The sequence below is a fragment of the Penicillium atrosanguineum genome (genome assembly GCF_028827265.1).
Source record: "Penicillium atrosanguineum strain IBT 20685 chromosome Unknown utg000001l_segment0_segment0, whole genome shotgun sequence".
NCBI lineage: Eukaryota > Fungi > Ascomycota > Eurotiomycetes > Eurotiales > Aspergillaceae > Penicillium > Penicillium atrosanguineum.
This window is the reverse complement of record NW_026623133.1, coordinates 35,446-61,362: the sequence shown is the minus strand read 5'-3', so window position 1 is coordinate 61,362 and position 25,917 is coordinate 35,446. Positions and strand designations below refer to the sequence as shown.

The 25,917-nt window shown below is 48.2% G+C and overlaps 10 protein-coding genes across 10 annotated transcripts; 4 read left to right on the top strand and 6 right to left on the bottom strand.

The window, feature by feature from the left end:
- Positions 1-248: 248 nt before the first annotated feature.
- On the top strand, positions 249-1,897 carry N7443_000021 (peroxisomal biogenesis factor 11; the record flags this gene model as incomplete). Its single annotated transcript, XM_056880077.1, has 2 exons — positions 249-598; positions 655-1,897. The coding sequence occupies 2 exons, from the start codon at positions 249-251 to the stop codon at positions 1,895-1,897; spliced, it is 1,593 nt and encodes a 530-aa protein (XP_056745315.1).
- Positions 1,898-3,569: 1,672 nt separating this feature from the next.
- On the bottom strand, positions 3,570-5,293 carry N7443_000020 (PhoD-like phosphatase; the record flags this gene model as incomplete). Its single annotated transcript, XM_056880076.1, has 6 exons — positions 3,570-3,701; positions 3,752-4,435; positions 4,487-4,704; positions 4,756-4,849; positions 4,903-5,053; positions 5,109-5,293. 6 exons carry the CDS (start codon positions 5,291-5,293, stop codon positions 3,570-3,572), a joined length of 1,464 nt encoding a protein of 487 aa, XP_056745314.1.
- Positions 5,294-6,400: 1,107 nt separating this feature from the next.
- On the bottom strand, positions 6,401-7,249 carry N7443_000019 (reverse transcriptase; the record flags this gene model as incomplete). Its single annotated transcript, XM_056880075.1, has 3 exons — positions 6,401-6,772; positions 6,859-7,019; positions 7,090-7,249. Coding segments are annotated over 3 exons (693 nt in total), but the record flags the coding sequence as incomplete, so codon positions are not given.
- A 1,779-nt stretch (positions 7,250-9,028) lies between these two features.
- N7443_000018 (uncharacterized protein) lies at positions 9,029-9,745 on the top strand (the record flags this gene model as incomplete). The annotated part of the gene is made up of 1 exon (XM_056880074.1): positions 9,029-9,745. One exon carries the CDS (start codon positions 9,029-9,031, stop codon positions 9,743-9,745), a length of 717 nt encoding a protein of 238 aa, XP_056745312.1.
- A 2,669-nt stretch (positions 9,746-12,414) lies between these two features.
- Positions 12,415-13,328, bottom strand: N7443_000017 (Endonuclease/exonuclease/phosphatase; the record flags this gene model as incomplete). The annotated part of the gene is made up of 3 exons (XM_056880073.1): positions 12,415-12,610; positions 12,656-12,750; positions 13,110-13,328. The coding sequence occupies 3 exons, from the start codon at positions 13,326-13,328 to the stop codon at positions 12,415-12,417; spliced, it is 510 nt and encodes a 169-aa protein (XP_056745311.1).
- A 31-nt stretch (positions 13,329-13,359) lies between these two features.
- N7443_000016 (uncharacterized protein) lies at positions 13,360-13,740 on the bottom strand (the record flags this gene model as incomplete). Its single annotated transcript, XM_056880072.1, has 1 exon — positions 13,360-13,740. One exon carries the CDS (start codon positions 13,738-13,740, stop codon positions 13,360-13,362), a length of 381 nt encoding a protein of 126 aa, XP_056745310.1.
- A 574-nt stretch (positions 13,741-14,314) lies between these two features.
- On the bottom strand, positions 14,315-14,881 carry N7443_000015 (uncharacterized protein; the record flags this gene model as incomplete). Its single annotated transcript, XM_056880071.1, has 1 exon — positions 14,315-14,881. The coding sequence occupies one exon, from the start codon at positions 14,879-14,881 to the stop codon at positions 14,315-14,317; it is 567 nt and encodes a 188-aa protein (XP_056745309.1).
- A 1,524-nt stretch (positions 14,882-16,405) lies between these two features.
- Positions 16,406-18,042, bottom strand: N7443_000014 (aldehyde dehydrogenase family protein; the record flags this gene model as incomplete). The annotated part of the gene is made up of 2 exons (XM_056880070.1): positions 16,406-17,875; positions 17,935-18,042. The coding sequence occupies 2 exons, from the start codon at positions 18,040-18,042 to the stop codon at positions 16,406-16,408; spliced, it is 1,578 nt and encodes a 525-aa protein (XP_056745308.1).
- A 4,264-nt stretch (positions 18,043-22,306) lies between these two features.
- N7443_000013 (CFEM-domain-containing protein) lies at positions 22,307-22,963 on the top strand (the record flags this gene model as incomplete). The annotated part of the gene is made up of 1 exon (XM_056880069.1): positions 22,307-22,963. One exon carries the CDS (start codon positions 22,307-22,309, stop codon positions 22,961-22,963), a length of 657 nt encoding a protein of 218 aa, XP_056745307.1.
- Positions 22,964-24,931: 1,968 nt separating this feature from the next.
- N7443_000012 (CFEM domain-containing protein) lies at positions 24,932-25,625 on the top strand (the record flags this gene model as incomplete). The annotated part of the gene is made up of 3 exons (XM_056880068.1): positions 24,932-25,012; positions 25,096-25,234; positions 25,288-25,625. 3 exons carry the CDS (start codon positions 24,932-24,934, stop codon positions 25,623-25,625), a joined length of 558 nt encoding a protein of 185 aa, XP_056745306.1.
- Between the last annotated feature and the right edge of the window lie 292 nt (positions 25,626-25,917).

Below are 25,917 nucleotides of genomic sequence, written 5' to 3'. Positions count from 1 at the left end.
CGCTTGTTTATTGCTCGACTCAAATCAATGACGCCACAAATAAGTGGTCAGAAGGATGGATTCGTGCGCTGGCTGTTGCAGAAAATTTGGTCTCATGCCGAGAAGCCTAACCTACATACAGATGTAAAAGGCGTCTAAAAGTCCCGCTCTCAAAGATAGAGCACTTCAATTTCAAGACTTTCCAGACACTTCCATTAATTTAAACACTTCCATTGCTTGCCGTTTCTTGGACGTTTTCTCCCTTAAACATGACTATTGTTCAGGATAATGCCAGATTCGACTTCATTGTCGTCGGTAAAGGCACAGCTGGCAACGTCTTTGCCGGTCGCCTTGCCGAGAACCCTAATGCTAGAATCCTAGTTGTTGAAGCTGGTGTTGAGAACGCCAAGGATCTTGAAGCGATCAGAGTTCCTTCCAACGCGATGGATCTTCGTGATAGCGAGTATGACTGGTCATTCAAAGCAACTATGGTCAAGCGAGACGATTATGAGCGCATTGAGAAGCCTAACACGGGTGGAAAGGTCCTGGGAGGCAATTTGTCCTTGAACTCCTTCACCTGGGCGCCTGGATCCAAGGTCACTTTTGATATGTGGGAGGAGTACGGTGGAAAATAGTGGACACGGGAGCCACTTGCTCCCTACCTGCGGAAAAAAGCGTAATCTACCATGATGATACAAATGCATACTCGCCCGAGCTAAAGAAGATTTGCCAAAAAGGGCCGATCCCGATTGCTCACTCGAAACTCATCCCCGAGATGCAGCCTTTTAGAGGCCTCCTCACTAAGGCATGGAATTCCGCTGGTCACCCAGTGACCGAGAATATTTTCGATGGTACAATGCCTAGCCTAACTCATAGTGTCAACACTATTTACAAGGGTCGTCGCTCTGGCAGTTTTCTTTATGTTGCCGATAAGCCAAACGTCACTATCCTTCCTCAAGTGCATCCGAGGAACCTTATTATCGATGTCGCGGACAAAACCTGCCGAGATGTGACTGTTATCCTAAGCTCTGGCCAAGAGCTCAATCTATTTGCCGCCCGTGAAGTCATCGTCTCTGAAGGTGTTTTCGAGACTCCTAGGCTATTGATGCTCAGGGGTATTGGGCCTTCCGCAGAGCTCAAAAAGCATGGAATTCCGGTGATTAACGATAGCCCGCATGTTGGACAGCATCTCCTGGATTACCCTTGTGTTTATTTCGTCCTGCGTCTTAAGAATGGCTTCGGTATGGACGATTACGTCTTGCAGAAAGGAACCCCATATAAAAATCAAGCCATCAAGACCTACCAGAACAATTATAGTGGCTCATTGGGCTCCGGATTCCTTGAAATGGTTGGGTTCCTCCGGATCGACAAGTATCTGGAAAAAGACCCTTTATTCCGTCAAGCCAAAGCCTGCAAGGACAACAAAGACCTATTCTGTCCATACGGCCAGCCTCATTTCAAACTTGACTTTGTCTGTCTTTTCGGAAGAGCCTTCCAGTGGTACTATCCCACTCCCAGCAAAGGTAACTACATCACTGTGATGGTCGATCTTGTCCGTCCTGTCTCTGAAGGCGATAAAGTTACGCTCCACAGCAGCGATGCCCCGCAGCAAGCTAATGTCAATCTGAATTGCTTTAACAATGACCTCGATATTATTGCCATTTGCCAGGGTATCCGGTATGCCTATGGTGTCCTCAAGAATGGCGAGGGTTTCAAGCACATCATCGAGGACGAGTACCCCTGGCCGATGCCGCTGCACGACGGTGGTTTTGTCTTCTTCTTGGCTAGGTGGCACGGGTTGGAACGGAGAATCAATGCATTAATCGCCAGAAAGGAGCTGGCCGACGTAATCATGGTGTGTACGGTTCGCGTCAGTACCGAGAAGAGCTCGGAGAAATCAAGGTGGAAGAGCTTATAATGGGTCCGCTGGCAGGATTGCGTATTCTGGCTCATTGGGTCGAGAGAACTTTTCTCAATGTGATAAAGTCAAACCATGATGAGTACGACAAAGGTCTGTGATGCTAGGCAGTATCTATAGACCTCTCGGCTGGTCTTTTCGCCTATCTGCCTCATTATGCACCGGTTTGGCGGTGTCTGTCCATGACAAATGTTGAAAGGCACTGACGAAAATGGCTGCTTCAGCTGAGGACTGTTGGATATATGCCTCAGTTGATGTTATTTTTTAGGCAACAGGTCCAGTGTAGGCTCTGGTGACTCAACGGGGAATACTTTCTAAGGCCGTACTAGGACAGTGATTCAAGTCTATGGAAACCTTCTCGTTGACATAACTTTGATTGACGGAGAAGGTTTCAAGAGTGCCTAGAGTTTCAAAGTCTGCTCTAATTTTTCACGGTCCAGCGTTGACTCAACGACCGCACTTTCAAACACGAGGCATCGCCTGCAGGATGATCCCGAATCAATGACATGCACCGTCGGCTGTCACCACTATCATTTTACTGTCAGCACTAACCGTGGACCTGAAGCGCAAGCCGATTCGATCATTCCACGCCTTTACTTGGGCCAGTCATGGTCGCGCGTCGGATACCTAGCTCTTTGGACCTCATTGAAGCGCGGCCGTACCACATTGACTATAGACATTGTGACATTTCAAACACTGTCCTTGTCCTACTCGGTCTATCCTTGTCTTTCGATCATGAGTCGTTTGTCAAATAGCAAGGTCTCTTCTTTGTCCTGAAATAGAGGCTTAATACATTGATGCTGTAGAGATATATTTTGCCAGAGGTAGATGAGACGCTTAATATTGCGTGGGCAATCTGAACGAGAGAAATGCCGACAATCCCATCGACAACGGTATTGCATATAAATATAAAATCACTCCGGATATCTGTTTTTACAACTGACCATTCACCAAGATAATGAATTGATCTTTTCTTTCTTGAGACAAACGCCAGGGTCGTTGGTATAAATCTTCCTACGCGGATCACGTCCATGCGACCGCGTAAATCATGACGCATAACTGTGATTCCTTTGCTAGTCCTATGTAGTTGTAGCCGACTACCAAGAAGCTCCGGTTTCATACGTAAGGTCAGTCCGCGAAGGCAACATCCGTCATGCGCATCCCGACTAGGCACGTTACCAACGCGACTAAATGTCTCAGTCTAGGACGTACGAGCGGTCACTAGCCTCTTAGTGTGATGTTTTGAGCCAATTACGGAAAAGAAAATCCTGTACACAATGTATTGCCTGAGGAAACCACAATTGTACTGGGTTGTCAATCAATTCAACTTAGTTTATCGATCGGACTACATTTTGTATGCATAATTATCAAGAATTAACCTCTAATTCTCTCAGACTCCCGGCAACTTGCGGGGCGACTAGATGGCATAACTCAATCGAAAGAACTTGCATGACCAGAAGCACTTCTGGCGAAAAAATTATGTATATATTGTTACCCCAAGCATTCCACGTCATCTTCTACATGCCGACACTTTTTAACTACCGAAAATTTGCAATATAATCAATCTGAAATACCCAACAAGCGTTCGCTAATTGCAAATTGCGTAAAGTCTAGGCTCCAGGGGTAGAACAGACCGTAGCTGAATTCACAATGGCAATAAGCGTCTTCCTTCTCACTCACCTGTCCCAGTGACAGAACTCTCAATATTTTTCTCAGACTTCAAACCCATGTGGCTGGTATCATACCCATTATCCTCGAGATATCTCCTGAACTTGACATCCTCGTCATCAAGAGCATCAGGATGCTGTAAAACTCTCAGCTACATTCATCATAGATCAAAGCGGAGACACTTACACCAGGAATCAAGAACCAAACAACCAGAGTCCCAAGCACGGAGATTGCGCTCCCAATCAGAAACAGCGCCCTCTGGCCCTCCATTTTTGTCTCAAATGATGATACAACCGGCGTCAAGGCACTTGTACCGACCGCTGCACCGACTTTACCAATCGCTGCTGCGAAACCGAGGAAATGACCTCGAAGAGGGGTAGGGAAGGATTCGGAGGAGACTAGAAAATTGCAATCTCCTGGTCCAAGGGCCAGGCATGTTTGCATGAGTCCGTACAGAACGACGAAGAGCGGGAAGATATGTTGTAGCTTGAACATGGCGCCGCCAATGATGAAACCAAACACCGCAGCAATTGCCCAGCCAAGGGCATATGTTTGCTTCCGACCTATACGATCCATGAGAAGGGCGCCTATAAATGCACCGGGTAGAGCGAAGGAGTTAATGAGTGCACTCCAGCCAATTGTTTGCAGAAGGCTGGTGTTGCTAGAGAATCCGGCTACCAGGGTCGGGGCGAGGAGGTTGAATGGGTAGATGATGACATCATATAGAAACCACGCAGTGCAGGTTCCGATTAATGGTTTCCAATAATACTTCAGAGCAAGTTTGTAGGGGATTTTGTGCTGTATGGCATGCTTGTCGTATTGAGTTGAATCGAGAAGACGCATCCGGAAGAGGAAGATTGTCAGTGGAAGCTGAATGTATTTTGTTAGCCAATCAACATGATTATGGTTATTATGACATACGATAATTCCAATTCCAAAACATATTCTCCAGATCCCGTCGCTGGGATGGCCGTTGTATGCTTTTACGACAATGATAGAGACGATACTAGAGGCAACGAAGCCAGCGATGATAGCGGCATTTGTGGACACGGCAACCAGCATTCCTCTTTTTTTGCGCAAACGTTCGGAGCCGTCAGCGCATTCCAGGGCTTGAGATGTGCACACGGCATATTCGCCGCCTATGACTGTTAGTCCACAAGCCTTCTCAGGTACAAGTATGGGGATCCTACCAGCACCAACACCCGCAACACCGCGACCGACAACCATCATCCAGTACATCCCTTGAACCGTACCTCCATGAGAGGCGGTAGCAATGGTAATGCCCTACAATATGCTATTAGCGGCTTGCAAACAAAGGTCTCTTTATAGTAGCCCACCAGAACAAGGAACAGCGTAGTAAGGATAACACCAAGTCTTCTCCCGAATCTATCAATACAGTACCCAAATAGGAGCATTCCAAAGATGTCACCGATGAGGATGGAGTTAGATAGCCGAGTCTTGACGTCTGCAGTGGTTTCTTTTGGATACCTAGGAAAACATTCATTAGTAGCTAAGCATTGTTTCGTTCTGGAGGTATTCTTACAGCTTAGCCAAAACCGTCAGCATGTATCCAACGACCTGAATGTTGTAACCATCAGAGAAGAGAGCCACACCCTGGACCAGCACGTCCAGATAACTGGTGTGTCGGGTCCGTTTAGCAGGCGGTGTTGCCGAAGCTTCGACCCTGGTTACAGTATCATCCATAACCTTTAGGGCGAGAGGGCTCATATGGTTGTCACTCATCTTAATTGAGGTAAATGGCTTCTTGCTTGCGCTTAATATTGAATGAACATCATGTTAGAACCCAACTTCGAGCATGGCTTTATATACTTCAAAGCAGCCCTGGCCTGTCGTCGAGTTCTGTTAGATGAAGATCCAAAAATTCTGTTTTATACAGCACGTGGCAAGCTTACAAGCTTGGCATCTTTGAGAAAGTCGTAACTTTTGACCACGTGGGTAGCGTCTCAAAGTTAAAGGGTTTTATTCGGGGGAACTAACGGAGAAACCTCGCTCTGGCGAATTCTATTCCACTAGATGACACAAACAGAAGGTGCAGAATATACTGAATGAGAATTTAAATAATTCTGTGGTAGGCTGTTAGAGTATAAAGTTTAATTGACCCAAAACTCGCACAAAGACGGGTTTAGCCTTTGTTCCAGCCCTGTGGATCACTCGGGTATGTTCCGAAAGACTATAACAACAATTCAGCCATCATTTAATGCTATCATCTAATAGCGAACAAAATTGGTCTACGTCTGGGAGAGGACCCATAATAAATTTTAATAAATGGCATCTGTTCTTGATATTTAAGTTTTTAAGTCTGGCAAGGGCTGGCTGGAGTCAATCAGATTCTTGGCCGCCTATTAGTCACAGAATTTATCCATTCCAGTCCATGATTTGAATTCTCCCAGCTTAACGAGGAGGAAAGATCAGTGAAGTTGAAACGTTGTCACGGCAGCTGTGACCGACTAGCGCGTCAACACGTAGTCGCAGGGGTAGTGGTCGAAACGGTGATAATAATATCTAGCGTGGCTGAGATGTAAATGCCTCGGGCCATCTGCATTCTTCTATCATACAGGGAGGCACATTGCAGGAAAAAATACCTAATATGACCTTCTCATCTGATTCTCCGTTTTATGATACGGTGTCAACGTCAAAACGATATCCAACTTCAGAGCAGGTCCTATACGCGTCACTGAGAGTTTGGGAGTGTATGTGTTCGTTGCTGTGGCCTAGTCTGCTTTGTCACACAGCCATCAAGCCGTTCCCATTCCAATTGATAAGTCTAATCTATACTCTAATAATTCAAACACCCACCTGTGCCCTTGACCAAACGTCCTTCCCCGAGACAACTGTACTAAACAACATTGCCACCGCCACCCCCAAATCGCTCACCGCAATCCATCCCAGGATAGACCCAGGAATCAACAAATCACAGCTATCAACAATAATACGCTTAACGAGAGTTGAAGTCACAGCGGTCCGGGAAGTCGATTGAAAAACCGACTTTTTGCCCGATGATTTGACCTTTTTCGTACCCTGTCTCTCATCCTTTGGCATGCTTGCCTTCGAAGGTCCACTCGAGCAAAATATAAGACCCCACGTCGCGCCGAAAACGGAGAGTGCCAGTGCGTAGAACCGAAATTTGTACGCTTGTTCAAGGACGGGTCCATTCCAACTTACTGGGTAGACGTTCATTATATGGAGCTAAGTCATCAGAATCTTATTATGAGGTTCTTTCAAGACCAAAAGCAAGGTCAACATTTCAGGACACTGAGAGATCAGGAACGTACGATAGTCAGATCTTCTAGCAGGAGATACGTCCCCAGACAGCTCCATCGTGCTAGGTCAACTAGCATCCATACGATCCCGTGTCCGCTCGTCTCGCCGCTGAGGAGGGCAGCAACGCGATCAAAGGAATCGATTACCTCGAAGAAGCTCAAGTATCGTCTGCCTAGGAGCTATTAGAATTTGTTCATATGTTTGTTGGTTTTCCTAGAATAGACGTATGTGAAATGACTGACTTAACGCCAATTGCGACTTCGCGATCGCCCATCGCGATGCGGAGACATCGTCAACGGTGAATTCGATGACGATCTGGGAGATAGCTTGGATTAGACGAAAAATCTTCGCCAGCCCCGCAGTGTTGTGGGTAAAATTGTAGAACTGGCGGATGAGAGACATTTTATTTGAGGAACGAAGAAGATAAAGGGTGGTCAGTTGGGGTGGTTGATCTTTAATGATATTGCGCTAATTTCGAGGGTTCTTGGCCTAATTCTAGAAACCATCGTTGGGCCCGCCTACTAACTAACTAGCGCGAGTACGCTTACCAAATCGCAACTTTCTCTATCCTTGAGACCAAAGATCCCCTCAGCTACAACGCTTCGCCAAACCGATTTTTCGAGAGCTACTTGGTGTGCCCTATGATCTGATGTAGCCTTCATTACGATAGAATCTATTATTGACCTCAATGAGTGAAACAAGGTGAATACGAGGAGACTCGAAAAAACAACTCATGTGAGGTGACTAATACCCACTTTTCTTTTTATAGTGGGTTTTTTTCTATAATGGGTTATTGAGAGATCTGACCACGTGTCAGACCTTCTGATTAAATATTGGATCGTGACTAAAAGCCAAGTGGGTAAAACATAAACACTAATAGAAGCTGTGCGGTAGATAAAGTATACTAGTGAGGAATACCAAAGCCTCATGTGAGATCGTGGCGCGCGCTAAAATCTGCACGTGGGCTGAACATGGAATTTCAGTGCTCGGGCTGTGAGATAGTATCCACTTGGATTTTTCAAATTATTGCCAAGTCTGGGTAATTTGGACTCTAGATAGGCATTGTATTGCCAGGCCCAAAAAATTTAAAGGTGGCGTGTGCTGGCACATGAATCCTTTGTTTCCCGAACTACACCACTATTCGCAGCTGGTTTCCACATGGGCAGAGGAAAAGACGCCTTTCATGTGCCCAGGTCCAATATGGCTGCCTTTAAGTGGCATATCAATCGTGCGAGGAGCATATTCCAAGGACACTCCAAAATCAAAAGTGCACTGCGAACAGTCGCTGCAATCAGTCGAATTTTACTGTGGCTGACGGTATTTTGCTTTCTCCGCTTGGTACGTTATCCAATTTTTGATCGATTAATATGCTTATTGGTTTAGCTCCCACTTGGACCTCGCTTCCTACCCATCATCTATACAACCGCTACTTTATACTTCAGCACATTCACGCTTCAAGTCCTGTGCGATAAACGGACTGAAAAACCGGGCAAATTGAGCAACAGACCATCTAAATGGTATCCTCTTGTTTTTGGTTGGTATGAATCTTCACACCTATGGATGTCTATAACAGGCCTTCTAATAAGCTGTATTCCTGTCCTTGTAACGTGGGACTTCCTTTGGAGGAGTCAATTCCTACATTCTGGAGAAAACCTCTCCTTCTCCAGGGTTGGCTATCTCACTTCTTCTTCAGCAAGCATTGTAATGCGAGCTCCTGGGGTTGAGAGAGTCCGTGTGCAATGGAAATCTGAAGAGGATTCGAAATGGGTTTCAGATATTATTGGAGGTTTCAACAACGACAGTGACTTCACGGCTACCATCACCCTTCCTGGGTTACATGAGGATACTTTATACACATACGCAACGAACGCCAGCCATACTGGTTTTTTCCGTACGCCCATGCTCTACCCAAAAGTGTTCTCGATTACCACATCAAGTTGCATCATGCCCTTTTTCCCCTACAATCCGACCGACCATTCACTTCGAATACGCGGCCTAGACCATTTGTCCAGGCATATTACGCAAGTGAAAACCGACTTCATTCTTTTTTTGGGTGACTTTATATATATCGACATTCCTCAGCGATATGGTTGGAGCTTAGCTCATTACAGAAAGGCTTACCGACATATATATGCATCACCAAGCTGGAACAAAGCTCTTCAGTCCATCCCTTTCTTACACATGTATGACGATCATGAGATTACAAATGACTGGTCTGCCCAGGAAACTGGGCTCTATGAACAGGCCATTCAGCCATTTATCCATTATCAACACAAAGTGAACCCACCGCCTTTCCGAGCAGGAGCGACACATTTCACCTTCGACCACGGCGATGTTTCATTCTTTGTTATGGATAACAGGCGATATCGCTCTGGACCCGAGGTCATAGATGAGCAGTCGAGAACCATGCTTGGCCCGCAGCAGTTAGCCGATCTGATATACTGGCTAAAGAATGAAAAGAAGTGGAAGGTACTAGTCAGTAGTGTGCCATTCACACGAAATTGGAGAGGATCTTCCGACGAACGTGATAGCTGGGCGGGCTATCTATTTGAGCGCCAACAGCTGCTAGAGATAATGTGGCAAACAGAAGGTGTTATCATTATCAGCGGTGATCGACATGAGCACGCAACTACGTTATTCCCTTCGCCGGAGAACAAGACAAACGTTATTGAGTTTTCAACAAGTCCTTTGAGCCAATTTTTTCAACCTTTGGAGCGGACATATAAGCAAGTCGAGAACACAGACGTGAAGGTATACACTCATGCGTGGGGCTCATCAAAATTTGGGGCACTAGAATTCAACACGATGGATCAGACATCACTAAAAGTACATTTTGATCTCATCGTTGATGGTCTTAAAGTCTGGAAATTTGATTGGTCGTTGAGCAAAGCAATCTGATAGTTTGACTGAGCGAAGGCTCATTGAAAGACAGGTGGTTTCTTCTGTAAACAGACTGCCATAGAAATTGCCTGTGCTTATTTAATTTTGCAATCCAGATTTGTTTCCCTCCCATTGGCCGTATTAGAGTACTCGATGTACGGTAATCCTGGTGTCCGAAATTATCATATCAATCAATCAATCAATCAATTAAAGTTCTATTAACCTGATAAAGCCTAGCTAGATGCGTCGAGGCTATGCAGGCGCTTCGTCGAAATCCGAAGCAGAACTTGGCGTCCTTAACTCCAGACTCGCGGCTTGCAATAAACAGTCATACAAAGGAAAACCGGCCTTCCGCGTGAGGCCGGCACAGAAAACAGTGTTTCAAATCCAAGGCCCACGCATAATAAAGCCCATGTAAAATCAAACCCGAAGAAATAATGCACCCAGTACTTGACTCCTTCTGTATCCCCTCGTCCCCGTCGCATGCTCCCACCTCTCGTTCGTCAGTCCTATCTTCAAGCGCTTCGGTTCTTAATTGATGATGTTGTCGTGTTGAGTCGGTAATGGTTGAGAGTCGACCACTCTCGGTGGTTGGTCTTGATGTTCGGCGGTGTATGCACAGCATCTTCACAACCTATCCCATGGCCTCAAGGCCAATCTGTTCGTGGTCGTCGTCATCGTCAGTGTCCGGCTCCGCTTCCACGTGCCGGAACTGACCGAGAAGAACAGTTTGATAAATCATCGCAGCGGCGTAGCGGGCCGCGCGCGGGTGGGATACGATTGCATCGTAGTCCGCAGTGTCTCCAAGATCGATGCGAGCGATCTTGTCAAGCATGGCTCGTCGCAGATCATTTTACAGCGGGCACTGGAACAGGATATCTCTCGGTGTTTGAGATCCCTGATCACAGCTACAACGATCTGATTCCATTTCTTTGATCTTGTATAAGAAGTGCCCTGAACCAATGCGCATTGATCTCATCTGGATGAGAATAGATGCGTATATCTTGGACAATCCCTCTTACAACTCCAAGGTCTTTCGTGTATGCGCCTTGATTAGGCGCTTGGTCTGCTTGGCCATTTTCTCCTTTTCCCACTGCCTCTCTGGCGAACGCATCGTTTCGCCGCGGATGCACCCACGAGTCCTGCGTATCCACTGCCATCAGTGAAAATGCGCTGGATCGCTCCGTCGGCGAGTGCGGCGTCCATTCATATGGTGTCATGAGTCTGAATAGCAGTTTCCCCATCCTCCATGACGCACTTGATGCGTGTCTCCCATGGGGGGAGCACGAGTGCAGTCCTCGTTTCCTATTGCATCTCATGTCCTCGTCACTTTAACGGCGCCAATGGGCCGTTCTTCTTCCACTTCAACGCCCCGAGGGGTGTAGTCCCTCCGAGCTTCTTTTCTCTTGGGTTTCGCTTCTTGTTGGCATTGATCCTTTCGTGTATCGCTCAAAGAACTCCCGTCTCGATCCGGATAGCGGTCTCTTCGATGGTCTGTTGCATCAGTAGATTAATCGGTGTCAGGAAGAGCTCAATGTCCAGCGCCGCGTCCGAGGTGCTTTTAAAAGCCCCACTAATCATCAGCGCGGCGCGTTTCTGAATCCGTGTAAATCCTCTGACCACGCGTGATTGCTCCGCGACTGGCATGTTTCCACTTGCGGGACTCCACCACGCCGCAAGACCCCAGAAGAGTTGGGGGATGACCACGGCTCTGTAGATCTGGCGCATCGCAGATAGTGACGTCCCCCACGTGGATCCAGCGATGCCGCGGAAGGCTTCCAAGGTACTGTTGGCTTTCGCGATGACTTTTTTGTGGTGCGTTGTGAAATCGAGGTGCTTGTCCAGCCAGATACCGAGGTATTTGGCGTGCGATGATGGTGTGATAGTCTGTCACTGTTCTGGCAGTTTCAATGGCATCCTACTATCTCCTTCCTCCACGTGGAACTCGTAGATTGCTTGTCAATGACGAGATTGTATCACTGAGGAACCCCAGGAGTCGGAATCTGGTGCTGTTGCCTTGCAGGAAGGACTGAATCCAGGCATGAAGCGGCCCAACTTCAGCTTCTTGATATTATAGAGCAGGCGTTCGTGAGAGACGTTGTCGTATGCCCCAGACACATCAAGCAGCAGTATACCGACCTTCCGGTTCATGCTCCAAGCCTTATACACTTGGTTCAGGATTAATTGATTGCGTGATCGACAGACTCCTCTCCGTCCTCCAAGACGTCCCTTCGGTAAGATCCCCTTCTCCGCCGCCCACGATATCCTCGTTACAATGACCGTTTTCAACAGCTTGCCAAGAGTGTTCAGCAAAGCCACCCTCCGGCACAACTTCAGCATTCGGTAGTCTTTCGGGCCGCCTTTGTGGAGGGTGACCGTGATCGAGGACTAGAAGTGGCGAGGAATGTATCCGATGCGGATACAGGCGTCAAAGATTGATGTGGTAATGCTGCAGAAAGTTGAGGTGTCATCCGCTGCTAGCAATCGCCATACCTTGTTCGGCACCGTATGATCCCCTGGTGCTTTATCGGCCGCGCTCTGCGGATGGCGTCCAGTATTTCTTACAGAGAGACTGGCGGAAACTAGATTTAGTCAACTTGATGCAGGCAGTTCTCTCACTGGATATTATCAAGATCTGGGGTGGGTGGCTGAGGGAAGAAGGCGTCCTTCAGAAAATCTACTTTGGCCTAGCTAGTATCCGAAAGATTGCCGTCTGGCCTCTTCAGCGCGAGGATAATGCTCCCGGACGACGCTTCACGGTTCCTTGCCCATTTGCCGATCTTCCACATCCCCTTTGTCCCTTCTTCAGTAATTTCCTTCACCCATTTGCGATATGCCGTGCAGCAGGCCTTCGCAATGACCCTGCCCTTGCGGTTGCGCGCACTAGTGTATTACTGCCAGTCATCGTTATCCTGTGATGTCGCGAACCGTCTGCGGAGCTGCCGTGTCACCTTGATTGTCTCGCGGCACTCGGGGGTGAAGCTGTGGTTTGCCCATGACGAATAGCGTGCCCAAGGCGTCGACTCTTGCACACCGCGTTAGACGACTTCCATACAGTATCCGATGGCATCATCAATCTTTTGTAGCTGCATGGTCTCCCCTCGTAGATCCAGCAATGGCTTGTCTTCTATATTGGCATTGATGGAGGTTGAAGTCCCCCACGATTAGGTACGTGATACCTGGCTCCTTCACCTATTCCCGTGTCGGTGTAATCATCCGTGTGAGTAGCTGTAACATGTCCTCCCCGTTTCCTGGTTCATTATATACATTGAATATGCGCAGCTCCCCGCCTCACTCCCGTGCTGTATCTGAAGCTCTTGACAATCCCTAGAGTGCACGATATGTGTATATCCTTCTCATTGCTTCGACACAACAGGCATACCCTCGTCCGCAGTCCCCCGGTCTGGTTCGCCTGGGGATACAGCAGTTGATGGCTCTGTTTAGCCAGGTGATGCGTGGTTTCCTGATATGGATTGGCCCACGGTTCTTGGATGGCGATGATGCGAGCCTGAAGAACCATGGGATCACGCATAAACCGGGCCATCATGACGCCTTTCGACCGGCGCGTATTATATTTAATATTGTTCAGCTCCTTATTCATTGCGAGATGAACGGGCGGGGGGGGTTGCTTCTTATTTGATCGAAGTTTCTTTGCCTTTCCTTCCCTTTTCCTTCCCTCCTTTAGCGACGAGCGGTTGCTTAAGCTTGTCGAAACGGTCCCTTCGCCGACTGGGGCATCTGCCCGGTGCTTGCGCTTTATAGGCCGACTGCGGCCTGTTGTTGGATTTGGCTGTGCTGGAGAATAATGGTGAGTCGTTCTCCTTCCCTGTGGCCTTGCGTGCCGCGCTGTTCTTCGTTGCCTTGGCATCTCCTTTGGTGAGTGGAGATGATGGCCGATAGTCGGAGTCCTGGTCGTTGATGTTGGGCGAGTCGATATTGGCAGGCTGCTGCTCGTGCTCTTTCCACAGTTCGTTATCGAACACAGCCTCCCTATCCCCCTCCTGTCGTTCCATGCATGCCTTCTTCGCCGCCGGGGCCACCCTCGTGGTCTTGCGGGTTACCCTGGGGGAAGCGCTCGAGCTAACCTGGCTGCCCTAGACGACTGTTTAGATGGCTCGGACTGCGTCTACGATAGTGCATGAATCAACCGGTGAATTAAATCTGTGATTGCCTACACTTAGCCGGCTGCCTGGTCTTCAACGGTATCTATGGGCTCACTAATTACCCGGATACCTCTCTTATTTTTCCCTTGGCGCCACCTTTGGTGCTTTTTTTAAAACTGCCACGGGGCGCCTTGCTGCTTGAGGTGACCACTGACGTCGTGTTCACCTCGTTCTCCGGTTGTTGAGTGGATTGCAGGCTTGACACACTTCACACAAGGCCGGAGTCTCCGTGTGTCTGCTCCCCGCTGGAAGAGCGTGCGGACGACCCTGAGTCGCTACTCCCAGAGCCGGTTTCCCGTGAAGGTAAGTAGGGAAACGATCCCTCCAACCTCGATCCCACTGACTGCTGGGAGATAGAGATGTGGGCCGGCACGCGGTGATATCTAGGCCTGGTGGCCCGTCTGATATCCACACGTTCCACTTCCTAACGGAACGCCTCACACCTCCTTGACCATCCAGCATGTGCGCCCCCGCAATTGGCGCTCTTCCGTTCCATGAAAATACTGTTCTTGTACCGCTCGCACTCCCAAGAAAGGTGCTCGTCGGCACAGAACACACACTTGGCTCCGTTGGGACAGTTTAATCCTATGTGTCCAAATTGTTGACATCGATGACACTGTCGAATGCGACCAGCCCGGTCGTATAAGACCGTGGTCAGATAACTATCGCTAAGCAGGGTATTCAGGTCAGTGGCCTTCTTCGCCGCAACTGGCGAGTCCAGTTCCATAACCATCGAACTCGCTTTCTTGCCGTCAGGAATGACCGCCCAATGCAGCTTGATCACTTTGGGATCCTTGCCCCAGTTCTTCTGGCTCGACGTCTCCAACATTTTAATCACTCGTGCCAAGGCATCCTTCAGCTCCGTTGCCTTGTCAATCCCAAGGGCGCGCACGTTAACATCGTGCACGATCACCCCCCAGGTCGGCAGATGGATCTTGGCCCCTTTGCAGAGTCCTTTAGCCCATCCTTGGTGTTGCAACTCAAAATGCATGGAAACACGTAGTATTCAACGAATGTACGGTGAACAAAGGGCAATGATCAATGAGTATCTCTCATATGAAGAGATATAGGCGGCTAGGGAGGAAAGGGATACTCAAGCGAGTGAATTTGATCCAATTAGTGGTAATGAGGAACCGGGTGTACAAGAGGAGGACGAGGAAGAGAAACTTCCACAGCGCATTGATAATGAAGACGATGTGACAGATCTCCCTTCTATGAAAAGCACTCAGACACGACGCGTATCATCACACAAGCGTCCTCGGGAGGATGACGATCAATGGACATATCATTAGTGACTAATACTATAGCCAATTGAGCCTATTCTCTGACGGCCGTCAAAACAAGCTAATGCGATAGCTCCCAGTCCCTAACTCCCTTTTCTAAATAATTTCTGACGGCCGTCAGAAGACTGGTGCCGTAGCGGGAAGAACTCATTGAACGTACGTCAGGAACTGAGGTTAAAACTGAGGTGTCTATTGTAAGCCAAATACCCAAAAATACAGACTGGTACTACATGAATTATGCAAAGATGGGGACCCAGAGACTATGCCTCACAGGGTGGGCGATGTTATCAAATATGTTAAAGTTGGCATACTATCTATTGAAATGGTTTGAATTTCGGAGGTTTCCGCCAGGCAGTATTAAGAAGTGGGTCCAAGGCCAAAGTACTCGAGGTCAAATACTTATGTTACAGCACTGTACATCACAAACTTGTGTAATCTCAGTGATTCGGTGACTAATTAATCTAGGCGATCATTTGATCTTATTGGAATTACTTTAGCAACAAAGTTCTTTGAACCGTGCTCATCTCCAAACCCTCTATGTCCCGCAGTAGCATCAGCCGTCTCATTGTTACCTTGTGCAGAGTGTCTTGTAGTGTAAGAGGAGCTATTACCCAGAGCAGGTGGAGAGAAAAATAGTGCTATCAACCATTATGAGATGATTTACAGGCTTGAGCCCACAGAACCGAAAGGATCTTAATCATGTTATCCATGTTGTGAAAGTCATTTAGCTCCATGAAAAAGGCCAAGGGCGGGGAATTACGCATGACTCTTCTTGGTCTACTTGGTTGCGAGGAAAGAGCCACCCGCGGACATCATTTACAATTTAAGGTTACGTATGTTTCATGCGCGGAGTGCTGTAAGCTGTGACATCAACAGTGGTCGATAATTTGTTTAGGGCTAGTAGTACATATTTGGAGCAGACAAATAACTCGAAATGATTCAACGGTTTTTTTTATAAAACCATGTTATTAGCAACCTATCATGGCTCGTGTAAAGAATGAATTAAAATCATGATGTGACGTAGCCCTTTCATAAGATTGTCACCGTGCTTTGTAGTCGGCTGGTCTGGATTCCACTTGCGGCAGGTTCAACCAATTCCTCAATGATCTCCCCAAATTTTTTCGGGTAAACTAGCAATTGTTCAAAGAAAGCGACGGAGTTGATTTCATTTCTTGATGCATTTCTTAGAACAAAAATCATGCGAAGCACGCACCTATTCCCTCTTCAAATATTTATCTGGGCCCAACTTCCATATTGATGGTGATGGTTTTGGCTTCCAGATAGCTCTTTATAGCCGCATATCCACCCTCACGTCCTCCGTTTCCGCTTTGTTTCCAACCTCCAAACGGAACGGTGGTTCCTGGTAAGTAGTTGGAATTGATGGCCACCGTTCCAGACTCAAGTCTTCCAGAAACTCTCAGTGCACGGGCAATATCACTCGTGTAGACGCAGGCAGATAAGCCATAGCTGGTGTCGTTTGCAAGTCGAATAGCCTCTTCTTCGGATTTAAAGGTTCTGATTCCCAAGGCCGGACCAAATATTTCTTCCTTCCAGACAGAGGAGTCGAGCGGAGGATTTTTCATTATCGTTGGTTCGACGAAATTACCCTTTATCTTCCCACCTGTGAGGAACTCAACACCATCTTTCTTACCTTGCTGAAAGAAACTCCGGACGTTTTCTGTCTGCGCCTTATCGGCCAGCGGCCCAAGAAACGTCTCTTTTGCCAAAGGTTCTCCCATGGTATTCTTGAACATCTCGAAGCGAGCCTTCAGCTCATTCGCGAAATTTTCGGCGATATCTTCATGGATGAGAACTCTTGTTGCAGAAACGCAGATTTGGCCGGAGTTGAGCAGAAAATTCTGAGAGGAATTCTCAAGGGCGTTTTCGAGGTCCGCATCAGGAAAGATGATCGACGGCGATTTACCTCCAAGTTCGAGAGTAACGCGTTTCAGGTTACTATTCGTTGCAGCGACTTGGACTTTGCGTCCGGCATTCACGGAACCTGTGTAGCTAATCTTTTTGATGCCCATATGGGAAGCAAGTAGCGCCCCTGTCGACCCGGGACCTGATATGATATTGATGACCCCTGGGGGGAAACCAGCTTCCTTTACTAATTCCCCGAAGGCCAAGGACCCTAAAGGTGATTTTTCTGAAGATTTGAATATGAATGTGTTTCCAGCTGCAATAGCGGGCATGGTTTTCATGCAAAGAAAAGTCAGGGTGGCATTCCATGCGGCAATACCAGCGCAGACACCCAAAGGCTGGTAGCGTACCAGTTTGAATCGTCCATCGCCATCGTCGGCCTGCAGCTCTCCTGGAAGCTTATCGCACCACCCGGCATAATACCGGACAATGGATCCCAAGAGTCCGCCGAGTCGAGCGCCAAAGGCAGTTGGCTGTCCCATTGCAATGCTTTCGAGCTTCACGATGGCAAGGTTGTCTCTATCAAGTAGATCGGCAAGTTTAAGCATTCTTTTTTGACGCTCGCTGCTGGCCATATTGCCCCAAGTTTCCTCAAACGCAGATTGGGATGCAGCCACTGCATCATCGACGTCCTCTTCACCGGCACAGTGGACCTCTTCTGTAACAATAGAGTCATCGGTTGGGTTTCGAACCGTCCAAAATTGGCCGGATTTGGCAGGGACGTACTGAGACTGATGGTAAGCTACTTTGCTAGGAATAGGGAAAAGCTGGCCAAAACTCTGCAGTGGCTCAGTTGAATTGGGCTTTCGTCAAAAAAGCAATGCTTCAAGTACCGTACCTTGTTACCGATGAAAATTTTGGTGTGAAAGGTGAGTTTTGAGGCATCAGCACCATCTTCGGTGAGATTCACTCGAGAAGGGGGAAAGGAACCATTCGATGCCGTCATTTTGCAACTGAGGAATTTACGTGGTTAAAAATGTACTTGTTGTTTTCAATGGTGATTCTCAATGTCGTTCCAAGCGGCAGATAGCAATATTTATAATAAAATATCATACTTCTCTGCAGGTATTCGTTTTGCGCCAGCCATCTGGTGGACTCGGTCTGGACCATGTTAAACTCCCGTGTTGGCTTCGTCGACCAAACTTCATAGCTTAGGCATCTGTTGACTAATCGAAAGTCTTCCGTGGCTGGTCAGTCAGGCGGTTCATCAAGATCACGCACTTCTCTATATGCATTGAATTTTTTGTCAGACGACACGATGAGAATTCTAGTGATCCTTGATATCTCTCGCAGCTTCTCTGCCCGAGCGAAATGTCCCTTCCGTTAGGGTGAAGATACATCTGCCCAGGACTCTATGGAGAAGCTTAAATCCGGCCGGTCATTATCAAACAGTCTCTCCATCTTACCGCCGTTCGAGAGTGACGAGTTGTTTTGGTATGCAAAGTTCATTCGTCGCAAGACGCGTTCAACCATGGACACAACTATTCCTGTATAGGAGAATCGTCTCTTATGACCTGCTCCACTCCGAGCGTGTAATTGAATCGAGGGGCGACTTGTGGCGAAAAGTGACACAAGAGAATCTTCCCTGGCCCTCGGGCTAACGTGTCTGACGTCATGACTCAGACCATTACGGAATGCGCCTACTTTGATTGTGCAAGTATTGTACTAAGCAGGCGGTTCTTCTCAAAAATATATCGAATAAGACGCAGAGTATAAGTGCCGTTCTTAACGGCCATGACTCTGTTAAGTAGTAGTAGTAGTAGTAGTAGTAGTAGTAGTAGTAGTAGTAGTAGTAGTAGTAGTACGTACGGAATGGAGGAATTGGAGGATTGAAGCTCCAGTTCCGGTGGGGCTTCCCGCACTTTCAGACAAACCAATCAAACTCCGACAAAAAGGACAACTGATCAAACAGACCAAACAAAGAAACAGAACTGCAGCCGCTTCCGATCGCAATAATTTACCCCGCATGATGCCGCACCTGCACCTTTGCATCGTGTTCCAGTCCTCTGTCCCCCAGTTTGCTGCATTTCCTCCTCCAACAGGACTTTCCCTTCCTCTCCACTCGTTCTGCGACGGCTTTCAATCAATCAATTAATCAATCAAAGTTCTATTAACCTGATAAAGCCTAACTAGATGCGTCGAGGCTATGCAGGCGCTTCGTCCAAATCTGAGGCAGAATTTGGTGTCCTTGATTCCAGACTCGCGGCTTGCAATAAACAGTCATACAAAGGAAAACCGGCCTTCCGCAGAAGGCCGGCACAGAAAAGAGTGTACTAAACCCAAATCCCAAGCATAGAAATCCCCATATAAAATCAGACCCAAAAGTACAAAGCCCACAGTATTCCACTCTTCTGCGTCCCCGTGGCCTGCTCACGCCTCTCTTTCATCAGTCCTCTCTCCAAGTGCCTCGGTTCTCAATTGATCGTTGTACGTGGCGAATCGGTAGTAGTTGAGTGTTCTGGTCATTCTCGGTGGCCCGGTCTTGGTGTTCGTTGGTGTATGCACAGCGTCTTCACCACCTATCCCATGGCCGCAAGGTCGATTTGTTCGTTTCATGGTCATGGTCAGTGTCCGGTTCCGCTTTCACGTATCGGAACTGACCAAGGAGACCAGTTTGATGCATCATCGCAGCGGCGTAGCGGGCCGCGCGCGGGTGAGGTACTATTGCATGGTACTCAGTGGTATTGCCAAGATCGGTGCGAGCGATCTTGTCAAGCATGGTTCGCCGCAGATCACTATACAGCGGACACTGCAGCAGGATATGTCTTGGTGTTTGAGATCCCTGCTCACAGCTACAACGATCCGATTCCCTTTCCTTGATACAATACGCATTGATCTCATCTGGATGAGAATCGATGCGTATAGCTTGGACAGTCCCTCATATGACTCTAAAGCCTTGCGACTCGGCGCCTTGACTATGTGCTTGGTCGGTTTGGCCGTCTTCCCCCTTTCCCATTGTCTCTTCCACCGTTCCTTAATGCGTTGGTGGACGCATCGTCTCGCCGCGGAGGCCAGCCGGAAAAGGTGTTTCTCCGCTCCCGCTCCCGCTCCGCTGCCCTTCTGTGAATCCCCTGCACCCCACAGTGCGGCGGATTTTGCAGCCTCGTCTGCAAATTCATTGCCAGGAACACGCACATGGGCTGGAATCCATCGAAGGGTGATCGATGGGGATGTGGGTGCTCCCCGCGACCGAATGGCCCGTACGTGATTGTAAATGCTCTTCAGCACGTACTGACCAGACGGTCGCTTTGGGTTCTGCAATGATTTAATTGCAGCTTGGCTGCCAGAGAAGATCACCAGTTCTCTGACTTTGTCCTCCTTTGTCGGTCGTGTTACCAGTTGTCCCAATGCCATCTCAATGCCCGTGAGCTCGGCCACATACACATTGGACTGATCCAATGAGCCAAGATGTCGTTGCATCCAGTCCGTGCTCATTGGATTCACCGCGGATGTACCCACGAGTCCTGCGTATCCACTGCCATCCGTGAAGACGTCAAACGGGAAACAACAGGATATTTCATACCTGCAAAAATTGTGGATAACCCACCAGAGAAATCGCATGTGGTGCAGGATGAGCCTTTCGGATCTATCGTCCCTGTTCCGAAATGGGAGGATGAAGAGGAGGTTATCCAACGCGCGAATGCTACTGATCAGGGCCTTGGCGCAACACTGTGGTGTCGCAACACAGAGTAGGCTGAGTGTACTGCTCTTCGCCTTAAGGCCGGGAGTGTATGGGTAAATCGTGGTGTAGCACTCCTGCCCACTGCTCTATTTGGGGACATTAAAAAAGTGGTATCGGCAGGGAATGGGGCCAGCTTGGGTATCTAAAATACTGTAGTGCAAGGACCTTACATTTTGCGAAGAACATCTGAAAGGAAAACCTTTTATGAAGCCCAAGTATCAATAACTTCAACACATAGCAAATGCTTGAGATTCCATCCCATGTCAGAGAAATACAGTCGCAACTTCTTGCATCATTGATGCTGAACATCAGGCTGCATTAGAAGAACAAGTATGATACCTACCTTGGCCTTCCTAGGAGCCCGAAGCTGAGGGGCCAAACGGGTGCTTCGAGGTGAATGTAATAAGGCTGTTAACCGCCTGACCTATTGCATCCCCACAACTGATGACCCTTGGACCGACTTCATATTTAGCCAACCTCGGGAACCTGGGACTTCCTTGACTCGTCTCAATATCACGCAAGTCTATTAACCCCAAAAGTGGAGATGCCGAACGTAAGACCATCTCTCATTTCACTCCCACTGGAGATTCAATGCGCCATCTACGCAATCCTTGACCCCATCGGGTTGATATCCGCCAGTCAAACAAAGTCTCAACTGCGAGATATTATAAAGCCAACGCGGCATCACTCCCTTGAAAATCTTTTGGTCCTTGAATGCTGTGAAGAATGGGACGGTGGCACGCCCATCTTGTCAGCAAGTAGGGGCCATCTTAACCCAGACTGAAGCCGGCCGGAATGGCAAATCATGCGCTGAGCCTGTTCCACCTGCCTTGGCCGTCTTCCGCACACTGCTTTCGATGACAGATCGCTTTTACGGCTTCGCTACAGAAAGCCTGTTTCGGGGTCACCAGCAGTGAACCTGACTATGAGCTGGAATCCATCTGGAAGGGTCGGCCAGACCCCGTCAAGAAGGGAGAGCCACCTCTTGAATATTCGCCCGAGGAGAAACGAACTCGGCGACGATATGGACTCGCGCTCTCAGATGATTGGAACCGGCCGCGCACATCCAATGAACTTCCTCGAAGGCTGATCAATTTCTAAAAATGCGGTGTGTCCAGGTTCGAAGAAATGAGTCTGTCGAAATTTATCGACACTTAACTAATAATTTTGGAACCTTAGCTCTTGTTCTGGGCTTTTTCCCTTTAGACATACAACTTATCGCATCAAGGGCTACCGACAGAAACATGGGATCGACTACCACGAGACGTTCGCGGCCGTATCGCGAATGGACTCGGTCCGCTGCATTGTTGCCAGCGCTGTGTTGTGCGGATGGGAACTCCACCAATTCGATGCTGTCATTGCATTCCTCTACGGTGTTGTCGACTCGTCCATCTAAATGAAGTTGCCCGAGGGCTTTGAAGAACTAGAGTACGTGTGCCGGCTGCGCCGCTCACTGTACGGGCTGAAGCAAGCCCCACGGATTTGGTACAAATGCGTCTACCGCGTTCTGACTTCCCATGGCTTCACCATGGCGCAATGGGACAACTGTGTGTACTACAAATCCAATTGCGTGGTCTGTGTTTACGTCGACGACTTTCTCGTTGCCGCCGCAAACACGCACGAGAGAAACCAAGTGCAACGAGCATTGCAAACAGAAATCCGATTAAATGACCTGGGAACCCCGCGCTCGTTCCTCGAGATCCGATTCGCCTATCATGCCGACAGGTCAGTGTCCGTTCACCAACATCAGTACATCCAGAAGGTGCTCTCCGACTTTGGCATGGAGACTTGTCAGTCGAAGTCTACGCCGATGAATCCCAAACAAATCCTGAATCATCGTGTAGAGGAGAAATATCCAGACGAGGAAGCAAAAGCTCGTTTTGCGACTACCATTGGTTCGTTGATGTTTCTGATGGTTCGTACACGACCGGATATTGCGTTTACGCTGGGCATGTCGAGTCGCTTCACGTCTCAGTCGCAATCGCACCACCAAGTTGCTCTGCAGCGATTGGTTCGCTACATGAAAGTCACGCATTCTCATCGTATTACCTATCGCAGTGGGCAGCTGATCGGGTACACGGATGCCGACTTCGGTGGCTCCGTCGTCACTGACGGTGCATACTCAACGTCTGGCTATGTATTCCAGCTTGCAGGTGCGCCAGTTTCCTGGTCGTCCAAAAGGTAGGGGGAAGTAACCACGTCTACAACTCATGCCGAATACATCGGGCAGTACAATGCAATTCTTCATCTGCAATGGCTTCCCACATTTCTGGCCGAAACGCAACTGTATCGGTCCCCGCTCATCAATATCATGCTCTTTCCACTTTATTTTCCCACGAAGGTTTTTTAAGTGGTTTTACCGAGGCCTGACTGCTCTGCATAATTCCAGTATCGCCCTGCTAGCAAAGCGATCCTGAGGGGGAATGTTGTGATATGAGGCTGGTGCAGATCAGTAGCCAAGCCGCACCATCGGAATTAGCTCGAGATGTCTATACAGACAACCGAGTTGATTTCCAATTGGCTTCGTGTTGTATATATAGCGTCATGTTTCCCTCTAGAAGAGAACAAAATAATTAATACCTCTGAACTACAACACGGCCGTGGCTTCGCGAGATGCCTAATACACAATGCTACCACTTGGGCAGAGCTAGTGAATGCAGTGCAGGCCATGTGGGAACAGCTTACGATTAGACATTTATCAATCTAGCCGAAACTATGCTTCATCGTATATAGGATGCTATTAAGTATGAAGGATGGCATACTAGTTATTAGAAACAGAAGTTCTACCGGCAGAATTCATGTGGGTCTAGTCTACCGAGGTACCAGGGTGCAAATACTTATTAAATGTGACTGTACACCCGCCAATGGGGTGTGGGTGATACGGAAGGCTCAGTGGGATTAAGAATTGTGAAAAATAGCGTTTACATTACCTACATCCCCATCTTATCATCACTTATCACTTGCAAGGAGCCCCTCAGAGGGGACTCCTCGGTACGTTGGAATATGTCGGAATGTTTTATATGCAACCAATCAACGATATCAAAAGCTCTGTTCTTGTATTACCCCTGATTCTGCCAATTTATAGGGGGATTCTAGATTACATAAGTAATAAACATGAAGGATAATTATATCTCCGGTCCACCGCGGTATTCGTATTGACAGAATAAGACCGAGGAACACAAGAGTGTGTGGATGGCATTCAGACTAATCGCTGATTCCTCGTAAGAGGAATCAGCGATTAGTCTATATAGGATGGTGTGATCCTAAGCGACATGTGATCTGTATGCTGCAGATAGGATACAGGGGCCTGGCGGTGCTGACGCACCTCTTGTGCAGTACCAAGGACAGTGTCGTAACACAATTTATCGTATTTATTATGGTGTTTAGGAGCGCCGCTCGGTGGTAATCCGCCACTAGGTGGTTTGAATACGCTAAGTTGAATAATACTTAGCTAAGATCTCCTCATGCAAAAATCCAGTATGTAACACCCTCAGTTAGCATTGATAGTCGCGAAGAGGAACTTCGACCCCTACATGCGCCGGGTTCGTGTAATGATTAAGATCGATCGAGGCTGGTCATGCATGTGGAAGTACTCTTTCACTGGCCCCGTCACTTATATTTCCGCTTCTAGGGAATGGTCCCTTGGTTTTCCAATTACCCCGCACGCACCCCCAGGCTCGCTCCACTTCGTTTAATTAAAGAAATGTGCGGGTAACTCCATCTTAGTCAGTGTGCAAACACTCCAGCAGCAGAGTCAAAGGACCACGCTAAACCATCTTTGTCTGGGTTTTGGGACTCCGCCTCGTTCAACCTTTGATCTGATTTGTTCACACCATTACAAGGCCAGCCGTATTGTAGTAACATGACTACACTGTATATAAAACCAGCGGACCAAGTCTGAAAAGTATCCGAGCCGACTGAGTCAGTGGAAAAGAGAAATCAAAGATAACTCTACGCGACCAATAGCGTGACATGAATGATGTGCTCATAGCCGGTATACTCCGCTAGCTATAAATAAGGCCTGGAGTCCCGGATCATATGAAACTAGTCGGGTGCATACATTCGAGTTGTTTTGTGCCTGTCGCGTTGAGAGCCCATTCAGGCCAAACAACCTCCAGGCTATCCATCCATTCGTTTCCGCATAATAGCCAAAATGCGTCTCGCTGCTGCTGCTGTCGTGCTCGGCGCCGGTGCCATCACCAGCGCCCAAATATCCAATATCCCACAATGCTCTGTAAGGCCTGTCCGCTCAATGCCCCGACTCTAATTCTCGTTTCAAATTTAACCCGTGCTCTCTTCTCCTTCTTCCTCTTGCAGCTTAACTGCCTTACTTCGGCCCTTGGTGCGGACGGCTGCTCTGAGCTGACGGATTTCGCATGCCATTGCCAAAAGACGAGCCTTGTGGAACAGGTTGTGCCCTGCGTCAAACAAGCTTGTGATGTCATGGACCAACAAGGTATGAGAAGCCGAATTCTCTTCAGTATGATCCCCTCTAACTATACCCTTTAGCCGTTTCCAATGTCGTCGTATCTTTGTGCTCTGGTGCTGGCCACCCGGTCTCTGTCCCGCCGGTGGACCCATCAGCTCCCACATCGACTGCCGCAGGAAGTGTCCCGACTACATTGAGCAGCTCCAATTCTACCACGGTCAGTGGTTTGGGCGGAAGCCGTCGGACTTCGTCTTCAGCCTCCATGACTTCGACTATGGGTTCCACGACTTCGTCCATGGTTAACACTGCTTCGCCTTCGAGCACCTCCCAGTTCAATGGGGCCTCTGCTATTGGATCTGGAGCTGCTCAGATGGCTAGTACTGCCATCCTGCTAGCCGGAATGATTTTTCTGGTCTAAAGAATTGCGTGGAGAAACACTTGGAGGTTCTTTCAACTGTTGTCTGAAATACTTAATTTGACGCTCTAGCTTCTTGCTACCAAGCTATCTCAAACTAGAATTATGTGAAATATCTCCTATCATAGAACACATTGAAAAGTTATGACACTGTGGAAAACCTGACTGCAGGGTGCATTTCTCCACTAATTGTCTGCCACAACCTAGACCCTAGAGCCTTCTCAAATTCAATTTTTGTGATCCATGGGAAGAATAAGGACGAACGGAGTCATTCTAAGGAAGAACGCCCTATGAC